At 41.0% G+C, this 22,376-nt stretch overlaps 1 protein-coding gene across 2 annotated transcripts in view; it reads left to right on the forward strand.

Moving 5' to 3' along the window:
* LOC124614718 (synergin gamma-like) overlaps window positions 1-22,376 on the forward strand; it is a 164,630-nt gene that overhangs the window by 52,505 nt on the left and 89,749 nt on the right. For both annotated transcript variants that reach the window (XM_047142965.1, XM_047142968.1), the window contains one exon: window positions 12,591-12,837. In XM_047142965.1, coding sequence (XP_046998921.1) covers window positions 12,591-12,837 — 247 coding nt within the window. The remainder of the gene's footprint in view (window positions 1-12,590; window positions 12,838-22,376) is intronic.

Genomic DNA, 22,376 nt, shown 5'->3' on the forward strand with positions numbered 1-22,376 from the left:
CTGCTGCCTGTTGAATCTCTGGAACAGTTCTGAAGCGAATGCCATGAAGTGGTTCCTTCATCTTTGGAATCAAATCAAAGTCACAAGCATTTAAGTTCAGGAAGTATGGTGGATGGTACAGTACTTCCCAGTCCCATCGACCAACCAGAGCAGCCACAGCTTGCGCTGTATGTGCCTGCACATTGTTGTGCAAAATGATGGGTGGGTTGTGCAGAAAGTGTCACTGCTTCTTTCGCAAAGCTGGTCACAGGTAATGCTCCAAACATGAACTGTAATACTGAGCATTGACGGTCTGCTGTGGAGGAACATAATGCGTTAGGATAACACCATCACAGTCGTTCACAAAAATCACCATAACTTTCATCATACTGGGGCTCTGATGCACTTTCAACTTTCGCGGCGACCCATAATGACACCATTTGTTGGATTGGCATTTCAATTTTAGCTCGTACAGTGTGGACCATGTCTCATCCAGTGCTATGATAACGGCGTAAGAAAGCGTCTCCTTCATGCTCACAGCACTCCAAGTGCATCTGAGCAGCGTCGTAACGCATCCATTTCTGCATTTCCGTCAATTCATGGGGAACCCATCGTGATGCAATTTTACACATGCCCAGGCGTTCCTTCAGGATGCGAAGCACAGTCATATGTGCCAATCTGGTTTTGTGAGTGAGCTCACAAATCATATGGTGTCAATCACTGTCCACTGACGCAGCAACAGCATGCACTTCTTCTTCTGAGACACTAGGACGACCTGTCCAATGCATGTCTGCCACACTTTGCCAACCTTTGTTGAAGGCTTTTACCCAGCGCGCTACTCTTCTGTACGGCAATGCCGATTTCCCGCGCGCCTCTTGAAGACCTCGATGACACTGTCGTGCTTTACGACATCTGGCACATTCAATCTTGATCCAACTCCGTTGTTCCTGTTTTGAAAACATAGTGACACCGTTACGTTAGACCGCTCACTCACAAGTGACTTTGTTTCCCTCGATTGTGCGCACACCGGTGATGTGGGATGGGTGAGTCCATTTGCTCAGATGTAAGGAAGGTATGTCAACAAAGTGTACTATCAGCAGCAGTAGTAGATTCAATTGCATAGTGTCTCCACAGTAGTGTGCCACTATTTAAGTTCCAACCTACATAGATACCAGGGTATCAAGTGAAATTAGTGACTGGATTGAAGACCTTTTGGTAGGGAGGTCACAGCATGTTATCTCGGATGGAGAATTATCGTCAGATGTAGAAGTAACTTCAGGTGTGCCCCTGAGAAGTGTGTTGGGACTCTTGCTGTTCATGTTGTATATTAATCACCCTGCAGACAATAGTAACATCAGGCTTTTTGCAGGTGATGCAGTTATCTGTAATGAAGTTCTATTTGGAAGAAGGCGCATAATGTTCTGTCTGGTCTTGATAAGATTTCAAAGTGGTGCTAAGATTGGCAACTTGCTCTAAATGCTCAGAAATGAAAATTGTGCACTTCACAAAATGAAAAAAAAAAAGTAGTATTCTATGACTATAATATCAATGAGTCACTGTTGGAATCAGCCAACTCATACAAGTAACTGGGTGTAACACTTTGCAGTGATATGAAATGGAATGATTACATTGGCTCAGTTGGGGGTAAAGCAGGTGAGAATTACATTTTCTTGCAGATTAGGGATCACTAAGCATCCATGTTCAAAGGTTTTGTCTTCTATACTAAACATTAACAGGACCTGAGATTTTATCCATTGGCTGTGCTTACCTGTAGCTCCTCTTTATCTTTATGCCTACAATGGGCATTTCCACAAAATTCTTACTGCAATTGTCACTAAATTGTTCAGGTATACCACAAATTGGGGCACCTGTATCAAACAGTTCCCTTCCCACTAATCAATCTTAATTTCAATGTAAGGACACACAAGATCTGAATCATCATCTCTGTTATTAAACACGTCACATAAAAGATCACTCAGTTTTATCAAATGCTACATCCACACTGTCTTTACAGGATTTTATCATCTTTACAGGTATCACATTACTTTGGTTACTCATGTTATAAGGTAAAGATTGAACACACTGAATGGATTCCATAGCACAACTAACAGCACTTATTACAGAAGGAACACAAAATATATTGCTGTCAAAATTACACTTCCTGCTTAGATCTTCTTTCACTTCATTCCACCAATTTGGATTCCAGAATGCACATTTATCCATGTTATCATCAATTTAGTCCCAACAAACTTCAAAAAGTTTTCACCTTTATTCTATAGGCTTACAGATAACTAACTTTTACTGTTTGGTTCATTGCTCTGCATGACAGTAGTGGAAAACTGCTTTGACTGGTCTGGTATATCACGACTCTCACTTACGTCATCACTTACATCACTTACCTTATCTGTATTGTCAACATTATTCACAAGTAACTCTGAAACTTCATTATTCATAAACTCCACAAATACCTGAATTCATCATCATCATATTCTCCCAAAATTACTTCATCAACAACATCATTAACAACACAAGTCTCATCCCCATCAACACCTTTATTCACTTGCAGTAAGCTACTTGTCTCAGACTTACCGATTGTGATTAGCACCTACATCACCATAACTAAAAATAGCATCCCAAAACTTTTAATCAAAAATTAAATTCATTATCAGTTCATTGATCTCGGACAACACCCCAACTTGTAATCTACCCCTCCCTCATTTGTTGATTTTCACTGACTTCATAATAAATTCTTTTAATAAGATTCGAAAGGAGTAAGATTTACAATAATCGTTTTGCTTCTCTTATTTTCTTGTAGTTGGCTCCAGTTCTTCATGTGTAGGGGCGGGTTTCTTGAAGCTGAAATTTTTGACATTGTAGGTTCTCATGTTTCCAGTGGACGTAGGTAATGGTGAAATATTGCCTGTGCAGTTAATTTCTGTTTCTGTAATTTTTATTCTTTCACATTTTTCTATATCACACTGTCTTTACTATTTACACTTCAAAATCGAAAATTACATTGTTATTGCCAAATATGTCCAATCACATCAGAGGCATGCCCACTACTAACGCATTCTACAGTACTAACAATATTCCAAAGAGTTTACAAACTTTCTTGACAAATGGCTTTCCATTAATGTATACCATTCTTTTATAAATGAATTCAGAAATAAAATTAATAAATATTATCCAATTGCACAATTAATAATAGGAATTTTCATGTGCCAGATATTTCATAATTAAGTAATTTTAACCGTGCATACAGAGCTAGTATATACTGATTGTAACAACGAAAATAAAGTAATTTCCTTTTATACATTTTAGCCTGAAATATAATACATCGTGTACAAAATCATATGCAATTCTTTTAGAAAAACAGGTGAGATAATATTAATCTGTGTAAAAAGGTAGAAAGTATTTTTGTATTAATAACTTACGTTGAAGAAAAGTAATACTAGAGGAGGGTGTCCCTTTACAATGCGCATAGGCATTCAAACAATCCTTCTTCCCACAGTCCATATGTGAATGGAACAGGAAGAAATGCTAATAACTGGTACAGTGGGATGTACCCTGTGTCATGCACCTCACGGTGGTTTGCTGAGTGTAGATGCAGCTGTAGAACAACATAGTTACGACTGCAGGTGATCCTAACCTGAAAGTTATTATTGCTTCCTAATTAAGGTTCAATTATCATTGCTATAAGGAAAGCTACAGTTAAGTTAGTAGTGCACTAGAAGCATGTTGATAAATTTTTCAAGAAATGACACACATAGGCCTCTCATTTCATTTTCTGCAGTATCTGCGGTTGCATCAAATACCAATACAAGACACATTTTAGCTGTGTCAGCTTTCAGTAAATGCCTTGATTGTGCATTATCTTTTAGTCATATAAATGAAAATGTGGGGCAACATTCTAAACAGCTTCAGTTTTTCTTCAACTCTTGTGGAGGCCAAAATAAAAGCCATGCAATGATGGTTTTGCTTGTGGTACAGTGAAGATTTCAGTTCATCACCCATTACTTTCCAATAACTGGTCCATTGTACCTTCTGTACGATAGAGATTTCAACATGGTAAAAAGGAAAATTAAAAAGGTGAGTAGGATATATTTTCCGAAAGAATATTAATAATAGAGTCCACGACAAAGATTAAATTTGAAATGAAAGTACCAAAAACGGAAGAGGTCCTAAATTGTGAGGAATAGTGGCCACAGTTCTGCTGAAAGAATGCTATTTCTGTTGAAAATCAAGGAAGAGCTACAAAAAGAAGTAGCAAACATGACTTTCATTTCACACAATTCATATAGTTCTGCTGTACACAGGAAAGCATTGGCATTGTGAAAGTTAGACCACTCACTGATGGAGCATAAGAGCACGCATCCCAGCTGCCTGGATTTGTTTGTAATTCCATCAAGCCCTGTATGTCAGGTTTATTAAGGTCATGTGCCTATAAATGATGAGAAAATATGTGAGCTGTGGCTATTTCTACCATTCCCACAAAAAGAAGAAATCATCCAAGACTTCTATTCTGACATATGCAGTTGGCAACCGTGTCAAAGAATGAACCATGCATGGAGTTTAATGCTAAAGATAATGCAAAAGAGGCATAATCTGTTTGATTTTTCTCCATATTAACAGTAAAGTATGAGTCAAGTAATGATTAATGATTATTTGTTACAAAATATTGAGAAAGCCACATGTTTACTACATAAATTTTAACTTAACGTCAAAAAAAAGTATCAAGACTGTCTACAGTGCATTGGAAAACTTCCCTCCACATTCATTTTTATGGATAATGAGAGGAAAAATGGAATTTCAGTGTAATTTTGAGATCTGGGTAGTCTTTTGTATTTCCTGAAAAATTTAGTTTTTTGGACGTGTGAGATTTCTCAGAATTCCAATTCCAGTTTCCTTCCTCATCCTTTCATAAACTGAGCTTGTGCTTCATCTCTAATAATGGTTCTGTTGACTGGATGTTATTAAACTCTAATTTTTGTTCCTTTTTGAAATGAGGAGCAAGAATGATCTTTCAGTACCCATAAGTAGGTACTGACATACGCACCAGTCTTGGCACATTTTGTTGAGAATACTGAAATTTGCTCTAGGATTGATGGGGATTCCTACTTGACCACAAAGCAATTTCTCTTTGTTGAGTACCTTGAGTACAGATTTGGGAAAGTAGGAGCAATTTCAGTAAAGAAAAGTTCCATTCAGATTAAAACGGCATCCCATGCTCAGTCACGGGACTGCTCATGACCACCTTTTACAAACCAATGATGAACTACATGTCTGTTTGTAGTGATGATGAGTTGTTCATTTTGTCCATCATGTCCAGCGGAGGCAGAAGGAAATATAGCTGATACTGAGGCCTTGGCTTTTTGCCTGATAAAGTCGAGGTGATGGTGTATTGATGTGATGTGTAACTATATATTCCCTTTCCATGCAGTGCTTCAATTGCATGAGATTCGGGCACATGTGTCTTTGAATTGTAACACCAGCCCCGTCTGTAGGGATTGTGGACAACAGTTGCACATGAATGCTCCTTGTGCTATTCCTCTCGTCTGTGTCAGCTGCAGGGAACAACATTCTCCCTATTCACAGGACTGCACTGCCTTCGAAAGAGAAACAAAAATCCAAGAATATGACACACTTGACCAACTCTCTTATCAGGATGCTAAGAAGAAATATGGTCATTCGAATCCTGTGCGTATGACAATGATGTTTGCTATGGCTGCGATGTCATCATCCTCTGTAGTGACAGTACCCTTGCCCTTCATACCTTCTGTATCGGGCTTTTGGGGCCTTTCGACTACACCCACTCCTCTGGTGATTGGGTGTCCTCCTCCTACTATTTCCCCCAGACTCACATGGGATTGTTCACTCTCCACCTGCTGGGGACATCGATCCCCAACTCCCGGCCAGAGCCACTGATTGCTGGTCATAGGGCTTTGTTTTCCTCCTCTGTTCCTGCAAGCCCTTGTAGACATCGAAATCATCCAAGGAGAAGAGGAGCAAAAAGAAGACGATAGAGACAAAGGAGGTTCTAGTGGTCCCCATGCAACTGTATCCCGCATGTTCAGACTGTACCCGAGGCAGAATTCCTTGTGTTCGCTGTGGCACTGGATCCCCCCACCACAACCTGCACCAGAACTGAAGTGTATTGATGATGTATCCTTGCAATCAATGGCAGCAGGCGACACTGGGGCATAACCTGCCTCCTTGGTCCTTTCACACTCCCACACGACACCAGTAGCATGATCCTCCAGTGCAACTGTAGTGATTTTTTTCCATCACCTGGGTGAGCTACAGTGACTTATATGTTTACTTTGATTTCTGCATTGCCTTCCAGGGAACTTCATTACCAACATCACAAACCCCTACCCTCTGTGGCTCATGGAGCTATTTTAAACCAGGCAGGGTGGCCCAGTGGCTAGCACACTGTACTCAAGTTTGGGAGGATGATGGTTCAAACCCATGTCCGGCCATCCAGATTTAGGTTTTCCACGACATATCTAAATTGTTCCAGGCAAATGCTGGGATGATTCCTTTGAAAGGTATGGCCAATATCCATTCCCATCCTTGACGCAGTCAGAGTTTGTGCTCTGTCTCTAATGACCGCAGTGTCGACTTGACATTAAACCCAGTCTTCCTTGTTTGTGGGGCTATTTTAAAAATAAAGTTGGTTATGATGGCCTTGGGTGGGGTTTGCACATACATTCTGGACTCTGTCTACAGTGAACACATGCCACTCCATATGACTTTGGTGGCTATGGCTGCTCATATGCTGATGTCTGTGGATTTTTACTATCTGTAATGTGTACCTTCCTCCTGACGGTGAAGTGTCTCAGAACATGTTGTCTTACTTATTTCTCAGCCACCCTCCCTCATTTTTGGCAACTTCAGTGCTCACATCCCTTTGTGGGATGTAACTAAGACCACTGGCCATGGTAAGGCTATTGGAACTTTGCGCGCTGAGCTTGATCTTTGTCTCTTGAATATCGATTCCCCCACACACTTCAGTGTGGTATATGATCTTATTCAGCCATTGATCTTTCCGTTTGCATCCCTGGTCCTCTTCCCTACATTCATTGAAGAGTTCATGATGGCCTGTGTGACAGTGATCGTTTTTCAATCTTCCTGCCCCTCCTGCAGCATCACTCGCCTGGCCATCCATCCGGATGGACTCTCAACAATGTTGAGTTGGATGCCTTTGCCTCTGCCATTGTCCTTATCCCCCCCCCCCCACCACGTAAAGGAATCAGATTGTCCATCCAGAGCATAACCAACTGTGCCTTGTGCTCTCTGAACAAGCTGTGAGCCATAAAGGGGACAGTCTTCCTGTCATGCTTCTTCCAGGGAATCTACTGTGGTCTGTTAGGTTCACATTGGCCACACTTGACTGACACATGGCCACATCCTGCAATGTGAGGATACACCCCATTGTTGGTGTGGTACCCATGTGATGGTGGCTCACGTCCAACTGGACTGCTTTAATTTGGCCACCTTATGGCAAAACCTTAAACTTAAGTACACGCTGCCTCTGGTGCCAGTGGATGATGCCAGAGTGGCTGACTTGTTTGTACATTTTATACTTGAAGGTGTTTCTGCTCCTGTCTTTGAGGTAGGGCAGTTTGGCCTTGTTGGCCTCTTGAGGGATTGAAGGGGTGCACCAACCGATTTAGCTCGTAGATGCCCTTGCTTTGTGGTCCATCCTGGCTCTTGCCCTTCCACCTTTTTAATTCTTCATATTATTTTATGTCTGTCATTTATTTACTACCTCATCATTCTTGTACTATGTCCTGATATTTTATCAACTTGCCCGAGTTGCTACTTTTCTTGCAGTAACAGAGTGTGAGGAAACACCATTCAGATGCAGAGGGTGCACTTCTTTCTGGGTGGAGCTACTCACCCAACTTCACCCTCTTACCCTTCTCTCATGTCTATTTGCTTGTATCTCTTGGTTTTATTGATTCTTGGCTAAAATCGGGTTCATCAGGATTTGTCTTATATGCCCTTCCTTTCTGAGGACTCCTTCTGGCATGACACATACAGGATGGAGGGTCTGATGACCTCACAGTTTAGTCTCTCTAACCCCATCGATCCAATCCATTTCAGCCCAATTTGCTGTTGTGACTGACCACTGTTCTTTATGTTGGTTAATAAGCCTGAAGGATCCAGTAGAACAAATGGCAAGATGGTTAGGAAGTTTCAGGTAACCAGCTTTACAGTAATATGCAAAAATTTATGCTAACACAATCTGCCTTTCACAGAATCAACTGGAAGAACATTATAGCCTGAGTAAAGGTAGAAGAAATCAAAGGAGAATTCAAATTAATAGCTGAAACATCATAAAAGAGAAACTATGACCCAGTGGGACAGAAATAGTTGCTTGTCATCTCAGCTCATTTAAGCTCAAACGTACTTATTTATTTGGTCTTTAAGTATGTCTGCTTGTGTCTGTATATGTGTGGATGGATATGTGTGTGTGTGCGAGTGTATACCCGTCCTTTTTTCCCCCTAAGGTAAGTCTTTCCGCTCCCGGGATTGGAATGACTCCTTACCCTCTCCCTTAAAACCCACATCCTTTCGTCTTTCCCTCTCCTTCCCTCTTTCATGATGAGCAATAGTTTGTTGCAAAAGCTTGAATTTTGTGTGTATGTTTGTGTTTATTTGTGTGTCTATCGACCTGCCAGCGCTTTCGTTTGGTAAGTCACATCGTCTTTGTTTTTAGATATATTTTTCCTACGTGGAATGTTTCCCTCTATTATATTAATACTTATTTATTTAATTTTCAATGACAGTCCGACATCAGGTCATCTGAAATATCCAAAGGTGGAATCAGAAGCTGGTATCATGGACCAGGTCTCTTCCAATCTGTCACACATTACGAACTGTAGATGGAACCAATGAATTCTACAGTTGCTCCATATCACTGGACTGGAATTGATTTCTTATGAAGGTTTACTATGCTGGCAAATAGTAATACATGAATAAAAATGTCCACTCGCTGTTTGCAGATCAAGTTTGATATGAAAGCAGTCCTTTCCACGACAACTCGAGGGTCTTGTGAGTTCCAAGTTGTGCTATTTGGTCTGTGCAACACACTATGCTATCCACACTTGAATGTGTGATGGACAACCTGCTTTGGTATTGTAAATGGACATTGTGTCTTTGCTACCTGGATTACGTTATGTAAGCCACTGCAGGGAATGCCAACAGTGGAACAGGTGCCTCAATTACCTGCAGAACATCTGGTATCATTGCCTTCTGTAGCTTCTCCATGTCATTGATTGGGTGGGGGTGGCATTCTCTGGAAATTGTCTTGTTTCGTGGAGAAGACATAATTTTGAAGGATGGACAACCACGTGTAATGAGCTCTGATCGTAGAAAAGTGTTTCAGTTAAATGTGGTATGAAAACAAATTTCATGATGCAGCGCCCTCTATGGTATGCCAGCTACCTGCTACCCACTGATGAAGGACCTTGCAGAACATTTGAATAGGGTGTTGGCAGATATGCTCTCAGTGTGTGTTGATGTCAAAAAGCCTGACTGTGATACCGTACTGCCTCACACGCCTTCTGCACAGAACACAACAAACCAAGACACTACAGATTTCACACCATTTTTTTAAATCCACAGTTGATGGTCTGAAACAATAATGTATGTATTATTGCAGTTTTTGGCCTGATGATGTTGAGGACGTATACATCAAACAGCATAGGACCCAGACTAGAGAAGCAAGCCAGCTGGCACGCATTTGGACCTTAAACACCCAAAATAAAAATAAAAGAAAAAAGGAAAAAAAATACATGAACAATATAATATCAAACACTGACCTGTAAGATACAAAAAGTGCAGTGACATCATCCATGTCCTTTCAAAAATGTCCAAATGGCTCTGAGCACTATGGGACTTAACATCTGAGGTCATCAGTCCCCTAGAACTTAGAACTACTTAAACCTAACTAACCTAAGTACATCACACACATCCATGCCTGAGGCAGGATTTGAACCTGTGATCGTAGCAGTTGCGCGGTTCCCCACTGAAGCACTTAGAACAGCTGGCCTCCATGTCTCAACATAAAGGTCTACTCTACAATCATAGTACCTCAGTGGAAGTAACTTGGAACATCTCGGCGATCAGAATATGTGAATCCACGATTGGTGCTGTCTGAGGTACCAGTGACTAGACCCAGATCCAGGAAACTACAGTGTATCCTAAAACAGCGGGCTGCTGTTTTACTAAGCAGGAAGCATTGCTGTGAGCTCTGCATTGTCTGCTGTGGTGTAACCATTAAAGTCACTGTCTGACAACATATGGGTCACAATTCCAAATCATACCTCCATCATTGTTCAACATTTGTACTTATTGGATGGTTCTTGGACATACTTATGCATAGAAAGCTTTCTATGTATGTTTAAACTGCAGCATTCTGCTAAGTCAGGCAGTTCAGTTCCACATGTGCTGTATGTGTACTCAGTAAACACATTTTCCGTGTGAGGTATTGGTTCTTGTTGACAACCTTGTTGATTCCAGATTCTGTGTGAAAATATTGGCCTGTGTTGTATGCTTAATTCACTTGTGAGAAGGTCTAAATGTTTATAAGGGATATGTTCCCTGAAAGGAGAGATAATTAAATACCTCACTAACTGAAATGTGCAAACTCTACTGTGCTTCTTGGTATCTTTTCATAGCTTTACAAGTCCTTACTTGGAAATGCATAATAACTGCTTCAATTTCTTTGCCTATTTTAAAAGTCAAATCACCGTCTTTTGTAATTTTCTTCTAAGAGAAATTTTGAGTTCAGTTTACAAGAAATGAGCACTGAAAATTTTGTAAATTACTGTAACTTAATTGACATCTTAGTTTTCCACCTCATGCTATTCTATCATTTGTAGACTGGAATTGCCTTGTTGATTACCATTGTACTACATTTGACTTTCTCGGCTCTTTGGTGGCCACCTCTTCCTTCCATTTTTGTTGCTCTCATCCTCACAACAGGTCGTCTGAGAGACCTTCCATCCTTCCCAATCTTGTCCTTCTTTCCCAGTTGTGTTCTTCTTTCCTTCTTGATGGAGTAGCAGAACTTAACAAAGGACTATGCACAGTCTAAATTCGACATGTATGTTGGTAATGCCTGTTGTGATTGGTCACAGGAAATTAAGATGGCAGACCAGATGATTTGTATATCCAGTGATGTAGTAATGTTTGGATTAGATTGTAAGGGAAATATTCAGTATTTGACATAATAATGACCTTATCCTACTAGAAGAAAATCCTTTTGTCATGAAAGGCTATTTGATGCAAAAGTACAATAATTTAACACTGGATTTTTTTTCTGCATCATGGTTTTCCTTTATTGTTATATGCACTGCAGGACTCACCAGCTCACAGCCGAATTATGTCCTTCCTATCTAACCTAGGCTCCATGCTAAGCTGCTGATAAGTTTATCACCTCAATGTAGATTCCATAGAATAGTGTTGTTGTATATTCTTTAAATTTACAGTGATGACACAGACAAGTGATAAAGTTACATTGTGATGTGTTCTTCCATATGTGGCAAGATTTATATGTGAATCTTTTTTAAAGGACGATCTTAGTTGTATAGTTACTGTGAACAGCAGCCATATCTGTGAAATAGAACAGAATTTTTACATACATAAATTGTGAGAAATGTGGTTGATAGCTACCATTCTGTTCACACTTTTAAGCAAAACACATCATATACAGTTCTAAATGTAAAACCTTGATATTTTACAAATTGTTTCATTACCTGATTTTGGTTTTACATGTTTGACAGGTATGAACTAACTGTCTGTGTATGAGATGAAGTTTGCTATCAGCTGTGGAGTATAAATTGTTGCGCAAGACATGAGACTTCTCATGGAATCGTTCACATTAACTCAAACTGTACAGCTGAATAGAAATTATACTTAGAAAGGGTGTTGCTCTCTACGTGCAATGATGTCTACTCTCATATCATATATTGTGTATATTTAAATTTGATAACTGTTTTATGTTACTCCTGTCACTATCTGCCTTTTTGTCATCATAAGAAATTAGCAACCACATATTACTACCAATTTTTTATTGTTATTTTTTCTGTGGAATGTATTTTGGGAGGTACAGCCTTTATTTGTACTTTTCACATTAAAATAGTGATCCAGCATTTAACAGATTCACTGTTTTGAACATCGTAATGGGGTTTTAAGTTGGGTGGTATATCTATGCCTTCTTCTAACCTGAAAACCTACTTAATGCCTAAGTTATAGCTGCAAATTGAACTTAATGCCCAGCCATATAGCGCACATCATCTTCAACATCTGCTGTTGTATGAAAGGTAAGTCATAGTAAGTATTAGTAGAAAAGTCAAAACCAACAAATATTTGCACCCCAAATCTGTCAACTTCACCAATAGAGCTGCCAATCCACATTTACACACATTAGCCTTATTTATATCTAAAGTTATCTAAACCAAGTGTGAACATGCAATCTAGAACCTTTTCTCTGTCATGAGATTACTGCTTCTACACTGTAATTAAGGTACTTACTTGTAAAATTCTAAATGTTAGTGTATGCTGCCTATTGGTATCATATGTTTGTTTTTTGTTTTTAGATTTCCATTTCCACAACAGAATTTCCAGCAACATATGCCAATGCCCGTTCATAATCCAGGAGGCAATATTTTACACTACCCGACAGCACCGCTGTGGCAGCAGCAGCATCATCATCATCCTCAACAACAACAACAACAACAACAACATCAACAACAACAACAACAGCAACTTTTGGAAGACCAAAAGCATAGGGAATACCTTAAACAACAGCAGAAACTGAGGCTTATTAGTTCTTCAGCCAACAAGGTATTAATTCTTTCAGATTTTGTAATTGATTTCAAGTTTGATACGTTTTTCGGAATGCAGCCAGACCTTTATCATTTCTTGGACCAATATTTTTGCTGAAACCTGGCCAGGTTTTTTCTTGGTCAGTTTGAGATTGATAACAATGTGCACTTCATGCATATTTATGTCTTGAGAGCTAATTGTGGCTGGGGATTATATTTTTGCAGCCTGCTCAATCAAATATGAGAAACTGCAGATCCCATCCAGAGTCTCATCTTTGTGGAATTTTGTGACTGTGAAAGTGGTGAAAATATGACTAAAAGAAACCTTAATAGATCAGGACAAGAATTTTCGCTTAAATAATGAATGAATCAACTTTTATCTCTTCCTAAGATGAGTCTTTGTTGTTATATTTCCTGCCACTAGTATGAGTTTGTGCAGCCACATGTCCAATTCATAATTACTATGATACTTGCCACTTTCCACTGATGCAGAAATTTCTCAATAAGTGCTCTTCAGGCAATAAAATTGTGTAATTGTATCTTCAGCAATAATGGGAATTTAAGGATGGAGCAATACAGAAAATAAGGGAAAGGCAACCACCAGCCTGTCATTGGACTGATGGGTGGAGCACAGAAACACATAATGTATTCACGCAAGCTTTTGAGTTCTTGCTCTTTCTTTAATAAAAGCACTTGTGTGCTTGCACACACAAACACACGCATGCACCCCTCCTTCTCCCTCTCCCCATCCTACGGCCATGAGTCTTCATTATGCCCACAGAATATTGCATGTGCGATGTGTATGGTTTTATGTGTGAATTTGTGTACTTTTAGCAGAAAAAGAGCAAGAGCTTGAAACCTAGTGTGAATACTGTTTCCTGATACGCATTTCAATGCTCCACACACCAGTCCACTAAAGATTGCCTTTTCCTTATTTTACGTACAATGTTATCTTTGATGCATACACATTTGAGCTGCATCAGTTCATGTCCCAACTTTGAAGCAAATGCAGTCTGCCATCTCAAGAAATGAATGTGTCAGCTATAGAGCATGTGGGTATGAATGTGCAAACACATTCAAACTATTGGATATCAATATCTACCATAGCAGGTGGATACATGAACAGTTGCGTCATGAGGTATTGGAATACAGTGACACTCTTCAGTTATGTTATTAGTATTTTACCCAGAATGTTCATCTTTGTTCAAACACGCAGATGTACTGGAATGAAAGTGAACTCATTAAGTGTATAGTAATTTTCTAACAACATGAATAAAGAGTACTGTTTTCTGACACAAAGCGTTGTTCATTTGCTGATCTGTCATGGCAGGTATTGATACACAATATTTTGAAAGTGATTACATGCTCTCACTGCTTCTACACTCCTGGAAATGGAAAAAAGAACACATTGACACCGGTGTGTCAGACCCACCATACTTGCTCCGGACACTGCGAGAGGGCTGTACAAGCAATGATCACACGCACGGCACAGCGGACACACCAGGAACCGCGGTGTTGGCCGTCGAATGGCGCTAGCTGCGCAGCATTTGTGCACCGCCGCCGTCAGTGTCAGCCAGTTTGGCGTGGCATACGGAGCTCCATCGCAGTCTTTAACACTGGTAGCATGCCGCGACAGCGTGGACGTGCAGTTGACGGACTTTGAGCGAGGGCGTATAGTGGGCATGCGGGAGGCCGGGTGGACGTACCGCCGAATTGCTCAACACGTGGGGCGTGAGGTCTCCACAGTACATCGATGTTGTTGCCAGTGGTCGGCGGAAGGTGCACGTGCCCGTCGACCTGGGACCGGACTGCAGCGACGCACGGATGCACGCCAAGACCGTAGGATCCTATGCAGTGCCGTAGGGGACCGCACCGCCACTTCCCAGCAAATTAGGGACACTGTTGCTCCTGGGGTATCGGCGAGGACCATTCGCAACCGTCTCCATGAAGCTGGGCTGCGGTCCCGCACACCGTTAGGCCGTCTTCCGCTCATGCCCCAACATCGTGCAGCCTGCCTCCAGTGGGGTCGCGACAGGCGTGAATGGAGGGACGAATGGAGACGTGTCGTCTTCAGCGATGAGAGTCGCTTCTGCCTTGGTGCCAATGATGGTCATATGCGTGTTTGGCGCCGTGCAGGTGAGCGCCGCAATCAGGACTGCATACGACCGAGGCACACAGGGCCAACACCCGGCATCATGGTGTGGGGAGCGATCTCCTACACTGGCCGTACACCACTGGTGATCGTCGAGGGGACACTGAATAGTGCACGGTACATCCAAACCATCATCGAACCCATCGTTCTACCATTCCTAGACCGGCAAGGGAACTTGCTGTTCCAACAGGACAATGCACGTCCGCATGTATCCCGTGCCACCCAACGTGCTCTAGAAGGTGTAAGTCAACTACCCTGGCCAGCAAGATCTCCGGATCTGTCCCCCATTGAGCATGTTTGGGACTGGATGAAGCGTCGTCTCACGCGGTCTGCACGTCCAGCACGAACGCTGGTCCAACTGAGGCGCCAGGTGGAAATGGCATGGCAAGCCGTTCCACAGGACTACATCCAGCATCTTTACGATCGTCTCCATGGGAGAATAGCAGCCTGCATTGCTGCAAAAGGTGGATATACACTGTACTAGTGCCGACATTGTGCATGCTCTGTTGCCTGTGTCTATGTGCCTGTGGTTCTGTCAGTGTGATCATGTGATGTATCTGACCCCAGGAATGTGTCAATAAAGTTTCCCCTTCCTGGGACAATGAATTCACGGTGTTCTTATTTCAATTTCCAGGAGTGTATATAGCTGTTGCACAAGAATCTGACATGTGTGGGCATAAAAGGCAAATTATGAGTATGTGTTGAATAATTGTTATAGATAAAGCAATTATAGATAAAGCAATAGGTAGCATTTGTGTAAATGATGACTTGAACATTTAATATGTTCACAATTATGGACATGATCTGAAGTAAATAAGCACAAATTGCATCCATGTTTTATTTTGAAAATGGCTGGATGGTCCCCAGTTGAAGTATTGTTGCATGAAACAATGATGGCCTGGTTATAGCATCTTGACTCTATTAAAGAAACAATTATAATGCCCTCTATTTTATCATTCCTTTTGTACATGTTGCCTAGTTGCTTACAGCATTGACAGTGATTATATTGTCTTTGGTGTTAGCTTGTTAAATACTAAGCAATTTTTCTTTTCCACTGTGCTGGCTCACTTCATAGTGTTTGACACAATCATTAAAATTTAAGACAAAGTAAATTGTAATGAAAGCTTCTTGGAACAGTGTTTTGCCCTGTAAGTTTTAAATGTCTTGTATCTAATCCAAACATGAATTTGGGTGCCTGTTCTTTAAGATAATAAATTAAGAACAGTGTTACAGTATTACGTCTATGTTAGGCTAATGCTATAAGCTGAGACAAACAAATAAAAGTGAAAAATATACAAAGTATCCAGACTACACAAAGTCTCTGACTAACACTAACAGGTAATAGCTGGTGTAACATACATTGTTTAGTAAATAAACATATGAAGGTTGGACATTACTTGAGAAACAACATACATGTTGTGTCTAACAAGCATTGTAGCTGAAAGTAACCCTATTACACAAGGGCGAATCAGTAAGTCGAAAATGTCAGAATACTGTTTACCATGTTAGAATTTTGTGCTATTGTGCTTGTTTGGTTTTAGAGGGCAACAACACCTGTTGAATGGAAGGAAACTGATAAGCTGTGTTCAGTGGTCAATGATCTGTGAATTGCAGCCAGTTCAAGATGGCAGGTGCACTTAAGTAGTGTACCACAGTTGTGTGATTTTTGTGATCGTTGTGAAATGTGTCCCATTTGTGGTGAGAACTTTATTTTAAGAAAAACTGCTTTCAGTTGGATGAAGAATCACAAACTGGAGCATCTTGGTCGTTCTGTGAAGTTTTTCGCTGATGCCACTTTGCAACATGTAATACACACCAACAATTTGTACTGTTGGCAGGAGATGTGATGCTTCTGGTTGATGAGCTCACCTGACGAACAGAAGGGTTATGCAGACATTTCATTGGGAATGCAGGGAACATCCACCACAGAACAGTGGTTCAGGTTCCTAAGCTTACAATGTGTCAAGATTAGCCTGGATAACACTAAAAAACCAGGACTGTTTGGCGTAATCCAAAGATAATCCTGGATTTTTATGCTGTCTTGGGATGTAAAAATGGCCGGGTTTGAGAATATTATGACTGGTGAGGATTTTTTAAATTTTAGACCTATTATGTTCGACATCGTGTTTCATTCTCGGTCATGCCTCTCTCAGTTGACCTTAGAGCAAGTGCTGACATTGATGGAGAATTGTCATTACTAGTTCCACCACAATTTTTCACTTAGCCACTGGGCACTGCAAGAGGGGCAATGCATTTATGTTGTCTTCGTGTGAAGTAAATCATTTACATGTTTTTGATCATTTTATCTGTATTTGTTTTTTGTCTCATAATTTAGGAATGGGCAAAATAAACTGTGTGTTTAATGTTAACCTGCAACAGGAATACAAATTTTTGAAATTGTGTGCTAACAGTGACAATGAATAAGTTTATTGTGCACTATGTATTGGAGAATTTTCTATTGCGCATAAAGGAAAGGGTGATGTTAAGGACCATGTGAAATCAGCTGAACATTGGAGTGCTATAAATAAAAGTGCTTCACCAAAGATAAGAGATTTTTGTAAACCCAAAGATAGGAGTAATAGTGTTCTGGAGTGTGCTGCTAGACAAGAACTCACTTTCAAAACATCAGCCTGTACATCTAAACTGCCTAAAACATTATACAACTTAAAATTTTCATCTGCTATAACGAAAACAGAGGCAGTTATTGTTAATATTGGTTTGCCATTTGTATTTGGTAGTACGTTGCATTCTTTGGAAAACGTTAATTCTGTAACTGTAATGATGGATAGCTCAAACAGAAGTGAAGTAAAACTTGTTCTGATTGTTGTAATGCATTTGAGTCTGGAGGAGGGAATTCAAATTAAACTTTTAAATTTCAATGAAACATCACATGAAATTGCTCAGAGATGGCAGGTGGCAGCACTAGCAGTGGAGGTTATATAAAGCTCATCAGGGGACATGGCAAATAGTGCAGTGATTGTCGTAATGCAGAAACAGAATGATTTATCTGACATAAGGGCGTGATCATTGGCTTTTCGACAAAGGGTGGAAGCATTTTCAAAACAGCTAAGTTTGTTAGCTGTTCTTGTGCTGCTGTAGTTGAAGTATGCAGTGCTTGGGAAAATGGTACTATTCAAAACTGGCGCTGAGGCAAGTGTGTTGCACCACAGGCCACATGTGACATGGGTGGAATGATGTTTGCAGAGATGTGTACAGGTGAATAGACATGCACCATTGAGCAGCTGACTGCCTAGATGAACCAAGGAGCTATCAGCAGTGTCTCCTGAATGATTGTTCAGTGAATGATGCTGCGTATGGGTCTCTACAGCAGATGTCCAGTTCATGCACCCATGCTGACTGCTGTTCATTGGTGATGATGGCTGACATTTGCATGCCAGTATCACAGCTGGACTTCCATCAAATGGTGATAGGTAGTCTTTTCAGATGAATCACATTTTATGCTCTATCGGACAGATGGCCATTGGCGTTTATGGCATGAAACGTCTGAAAGGAAACACCCTGAAACAATATCAGAAGGGTCCAGGCCGGAGGAGGGAGTGTTCTGGGGAATGTTTTCATGCCATCTCTGGATGATTTCATCATTCTGGGAGGCAAAATAGGTCAACACAAGTATCCATCTATACTTGGAGACCGTGTGTACCCCTACATGCAGTTTGTTTTTCCTCAGTACAATGCCATCTCTGGTGGGCTGTTGACACAATGGATCCTCATGGCACTGAAGTCGACATAGCTCCACATTCCTGTTGGTACCTTCCAGAACCTCATTTTCTCGTGTCCTGCATGTCTCGCAGCAGTCATGCTGCAAAAGGTGGTTATTTAGGCTTTTGATGGGTAGTCATGTTAATGTGACTGGACGGTGTAGTATTCAATACTTAGAGTTGTGGAGAGGCAGCTTTGTTAAATTCAGACAGTTCCAGTGGATAAATTTATGAAATGAAATTGTCTGGGCTGATTTAGAAGAGACTGCACAAGCTGCTAATGAAATTATAAAAGATTCAATAAATATTGATGATCTACTCAATGATTGTCTACTCAATGATTGTACATTGTTGAACCAGGAAATTAAAAAAAAAATGTAGGTTGTGGTTCAAGTTCTGAAAAAGTATTGGATAATGTTGAACAGAAGTGGAAAGCAGTTTTTAAGAAGTTTCAAAAGACTGATATTTCACAATGTTTTTAAAATGACTGAGCTTGTGATGGCTTTGCGTGAGACATCTGCTCCAGTTAAGAGTGTTTTTTCAATTGTGGGGAACATTTGGTCTGCAGAAAGGAGTAGCAGGATTTCAGAAGCTACTGTTATAACATATGCTAAATTTTAAAATTGATTCAGATCATTCGTATTGTAAATTTTATTGTGTAATTAAAACAAACAAGCCATTTCTGAAAAAGTCATGTTTAGTGAAAAATACAAATGAATAAATAAGTCTTAATGTTTCAATAAACTTTTAAGGCTTTCAAGTAAATCAAAAATATGTCCTAGGTTGGACCCAAAAATATGGTAATATGACAGGGGCTGGATCCAAAAAATATGGTAAACCTTCCAATTCCCATTTAGGCTTCCAGATTTAGGTTTTCCTTGACTACCCCAAATCACTTAAGGCAAATGTCAGGATGATTCTTTTGAAACGATGCTGCCAGTTTCCTTCCCCATCTTTTCCCAAACTGAGCTTGGGTTCCATCTGTAATGATCTTATTATCGACAGGGAATTAGACCCTAAACCCTAATCCTTCCTTTTAAAATTACAGAGAGAGAATGTCAAAAACAAAGTACTAATGGTACTGATGTCATTTGTTTCTATTTTTTAACTTATTTGTTCATTCTCATAGACATCATCAACAGGAGATTGAAATTCAGCAGCAAACGCCAGCTCCTTCTTCCAGTTTGCTTTGCTAGTCCTGTTGTTAGTCGAATATTTTTGCATCTGGTAGAAGACACATACAAACAAAATCCATATCTAAGGCTCAGTCACATGTGAGTGAGAGAGAGGCAATGGCTTAACACATTGTGGCAACCATACAGTCCAGTTTCAGCTGCCCTTGACTTCTTGTTGTTTCTGCACAGCCTGAGAGGCATTGTTTTGGAAAGACTGGGGGGTGGCAAGTGGTGTTTGTGAGGTGGACAAACAGCCTTGTAGTCGCCAGCTTCCAGGGGCGTATTAAGACTGGAAAAAGCACTGGCAGTGGTTTATTGATGCAGTAGTGATATGTTAAAGGAAGTTATCTCACCTTACTTATTTATTTTCATTATACAGGTATTAGTCCTGATACATACTGTACACACACAATGCTAGCTATCCATGCATTGATAGAGATTGCAGGCTGGCAATCCTTATTGCTGGAAGAAATTGCAAGGCACTAGTAACAGTTACCACTTCTGATAGAAAGTCGACAATGCTTAACTTCCTATCCAATTGTAGCTGATGGATGATGTGTCATTCACAAGAAACATAAGTCAGATTTTCTGTACATAGCATGTGTTGGCAGATGCAACTCCTCATATAACAATCTGTCAACATCAGCAGATATTTTCTGATAATAACTGAGCATATATGGTCAGTGAGTTCTTGTTGGAATTTTATAATAATAGGAATTGGATTAATTAACAGAACAACAGATTTCTAGTTTTTCAGCACATTTCAGTCAGACCACAGGCAATATAATGTACACCATCATGGACAGTCAGTGAATTAAGTTGAACATACTGATTGTCCACCAGAACTGATATGTCTTGTGCCGGTTGAGACCCAGTGAGAGCACACTCCAAGTAAACAATCATTTGAAACTTCCTGACAGATTAAAACTATGTGCCGGTCCGAGACTAGAACTCGGGACCTTTGCCTTTCGCGGGCAAGTGCTCTACCAACTGAGCTACTCAAGCACGACTCACACCCCGTCCTCACAGCTTTAAATCTGCCAGTACCAGTAAAGCTGTGAGGACGGGGCGTGAGTCGTGCTTGGGTAGCTCAGTTGGCAGAGCACTTGCCTGCGAAAGGCAAAGGTCCCGAGTTCGAGTCTCGGTCCGGCACACAGTTTTAATCTGCCAGGAAATTTCATATCAGTGCACACTCCGCTGTAGAGTGAGAATTTCATTCTAGAAACAATCATTTTGTTAATAAATGGATCAACCAAAAGTTCTCTTTCAGAGACAAAATCACTTACAATAGTTTCTGAAGATTTGTGATTAGCCCTAAATTTTATATGAGGCTACACTTAGGCCGAAGGCCTAAATGATGAAACAATCAAATGTCAGGTATTCACTTAGTCACAGAGCAAGACACAATCTAAGGTTAACTTGTTAGAAGAAAAAGGCACAAAAATAAGTTGGGTAGCTGATAACCAAGTCCTGGTCACCGAATCATAGTGATGGTGGTGACAGATACTGGAGGCTTCTTCACTCAGCAGCGGCTGGCAAGCAGCATGGTGTGATGTGTAGCAGAGATTCTAAATCAGACTGTGATTGAAGAGCTGCAGGTGCAATCAGCATCTGGCTCAGGGCTCAGTTAAATACACCTTGTACTGGATTTGTTCCCACCCTAAATATGCAGGCCGCAAAGAGATGCTAGAGGACTGTATGCGATCAAATGGCCTGGGAAGCAAACGGGGCTGCAAGGCCAGCAACCTCTAATAGTGCTTGTGCTGTCACCTGCTGGCCTATTCAATGTGCATGATTGAAGTTCTGCCTTTTGTTGCTGTAACTCATTCCGGGTTAGGCCACTAGGCCACAGCTGTGAGAGGAGTTGCAGGTCTGCTGGGCGAGCAGCCCATACACTACATCCCCTCCCTCCTCTCCCCCTCCTCCTAGCCAATGAAAGATGAAAGGATGGTGCCCATCTCAAAGATTTGGGCTGTAATGCACCCACCTGTAGAACTGGTGACTCTGGAGAGTGTGAGCGATACCTATTGACAGGGGAGTCGGGAACAGAAGAGATGGGCCGATGTCCCTGGAAGCTGGGGATCGCAATCCAGTTGAGGAGGTGGCAGTTTGGCATTTGTCCCCGGCACGGAGAGAGAGGAAGCCCCAATTTGGAACCAAAGATAATGAAATCCTCTGGTAAGGAGGCATCAGTGTTTGGCTGGGGTACACCAGATCTGGGTGGAGGCATGTGGATCTGACGTGCAGTGTCACTTCTACCACGGACAAATCCAAGAGCAGGATAGATGGCTGAAAGTGGTGCAAAAGCACTCTGGCTTCCTGTGTTGGCAGTGCCAAGGAATGAAGGCATCTTGAAATGTCTAGTGGCCATGTCCCTAGGCTGGAATTCTGGCGCTACCGCAAGGCTGATATGGGCAAACCAAGAGCAGCTGGCAAGATTGATAGCAGTTGAGGAGTGAGCTATGTGGAGGGAGTCTGGAAGGAGACCAAACTTAGAAGTAGACATGGGATG

The sequence above is a fragment of the Schistocerca americana genome, chromosome 1 (genome assembly GCF_021461395.2).
Source record: "Schistocerca americana isolate TAMUIC-IGC-003095 chromosome 1, iqSchAmer2.1, whole genome shotgun sequence".
Classification (NCBI taxonomy): Eukaryota; Metazoa; Arthropoda; class Insecta; order Orthoptera; family Acrididae; genus Schistocerca; species Schistocerca americana.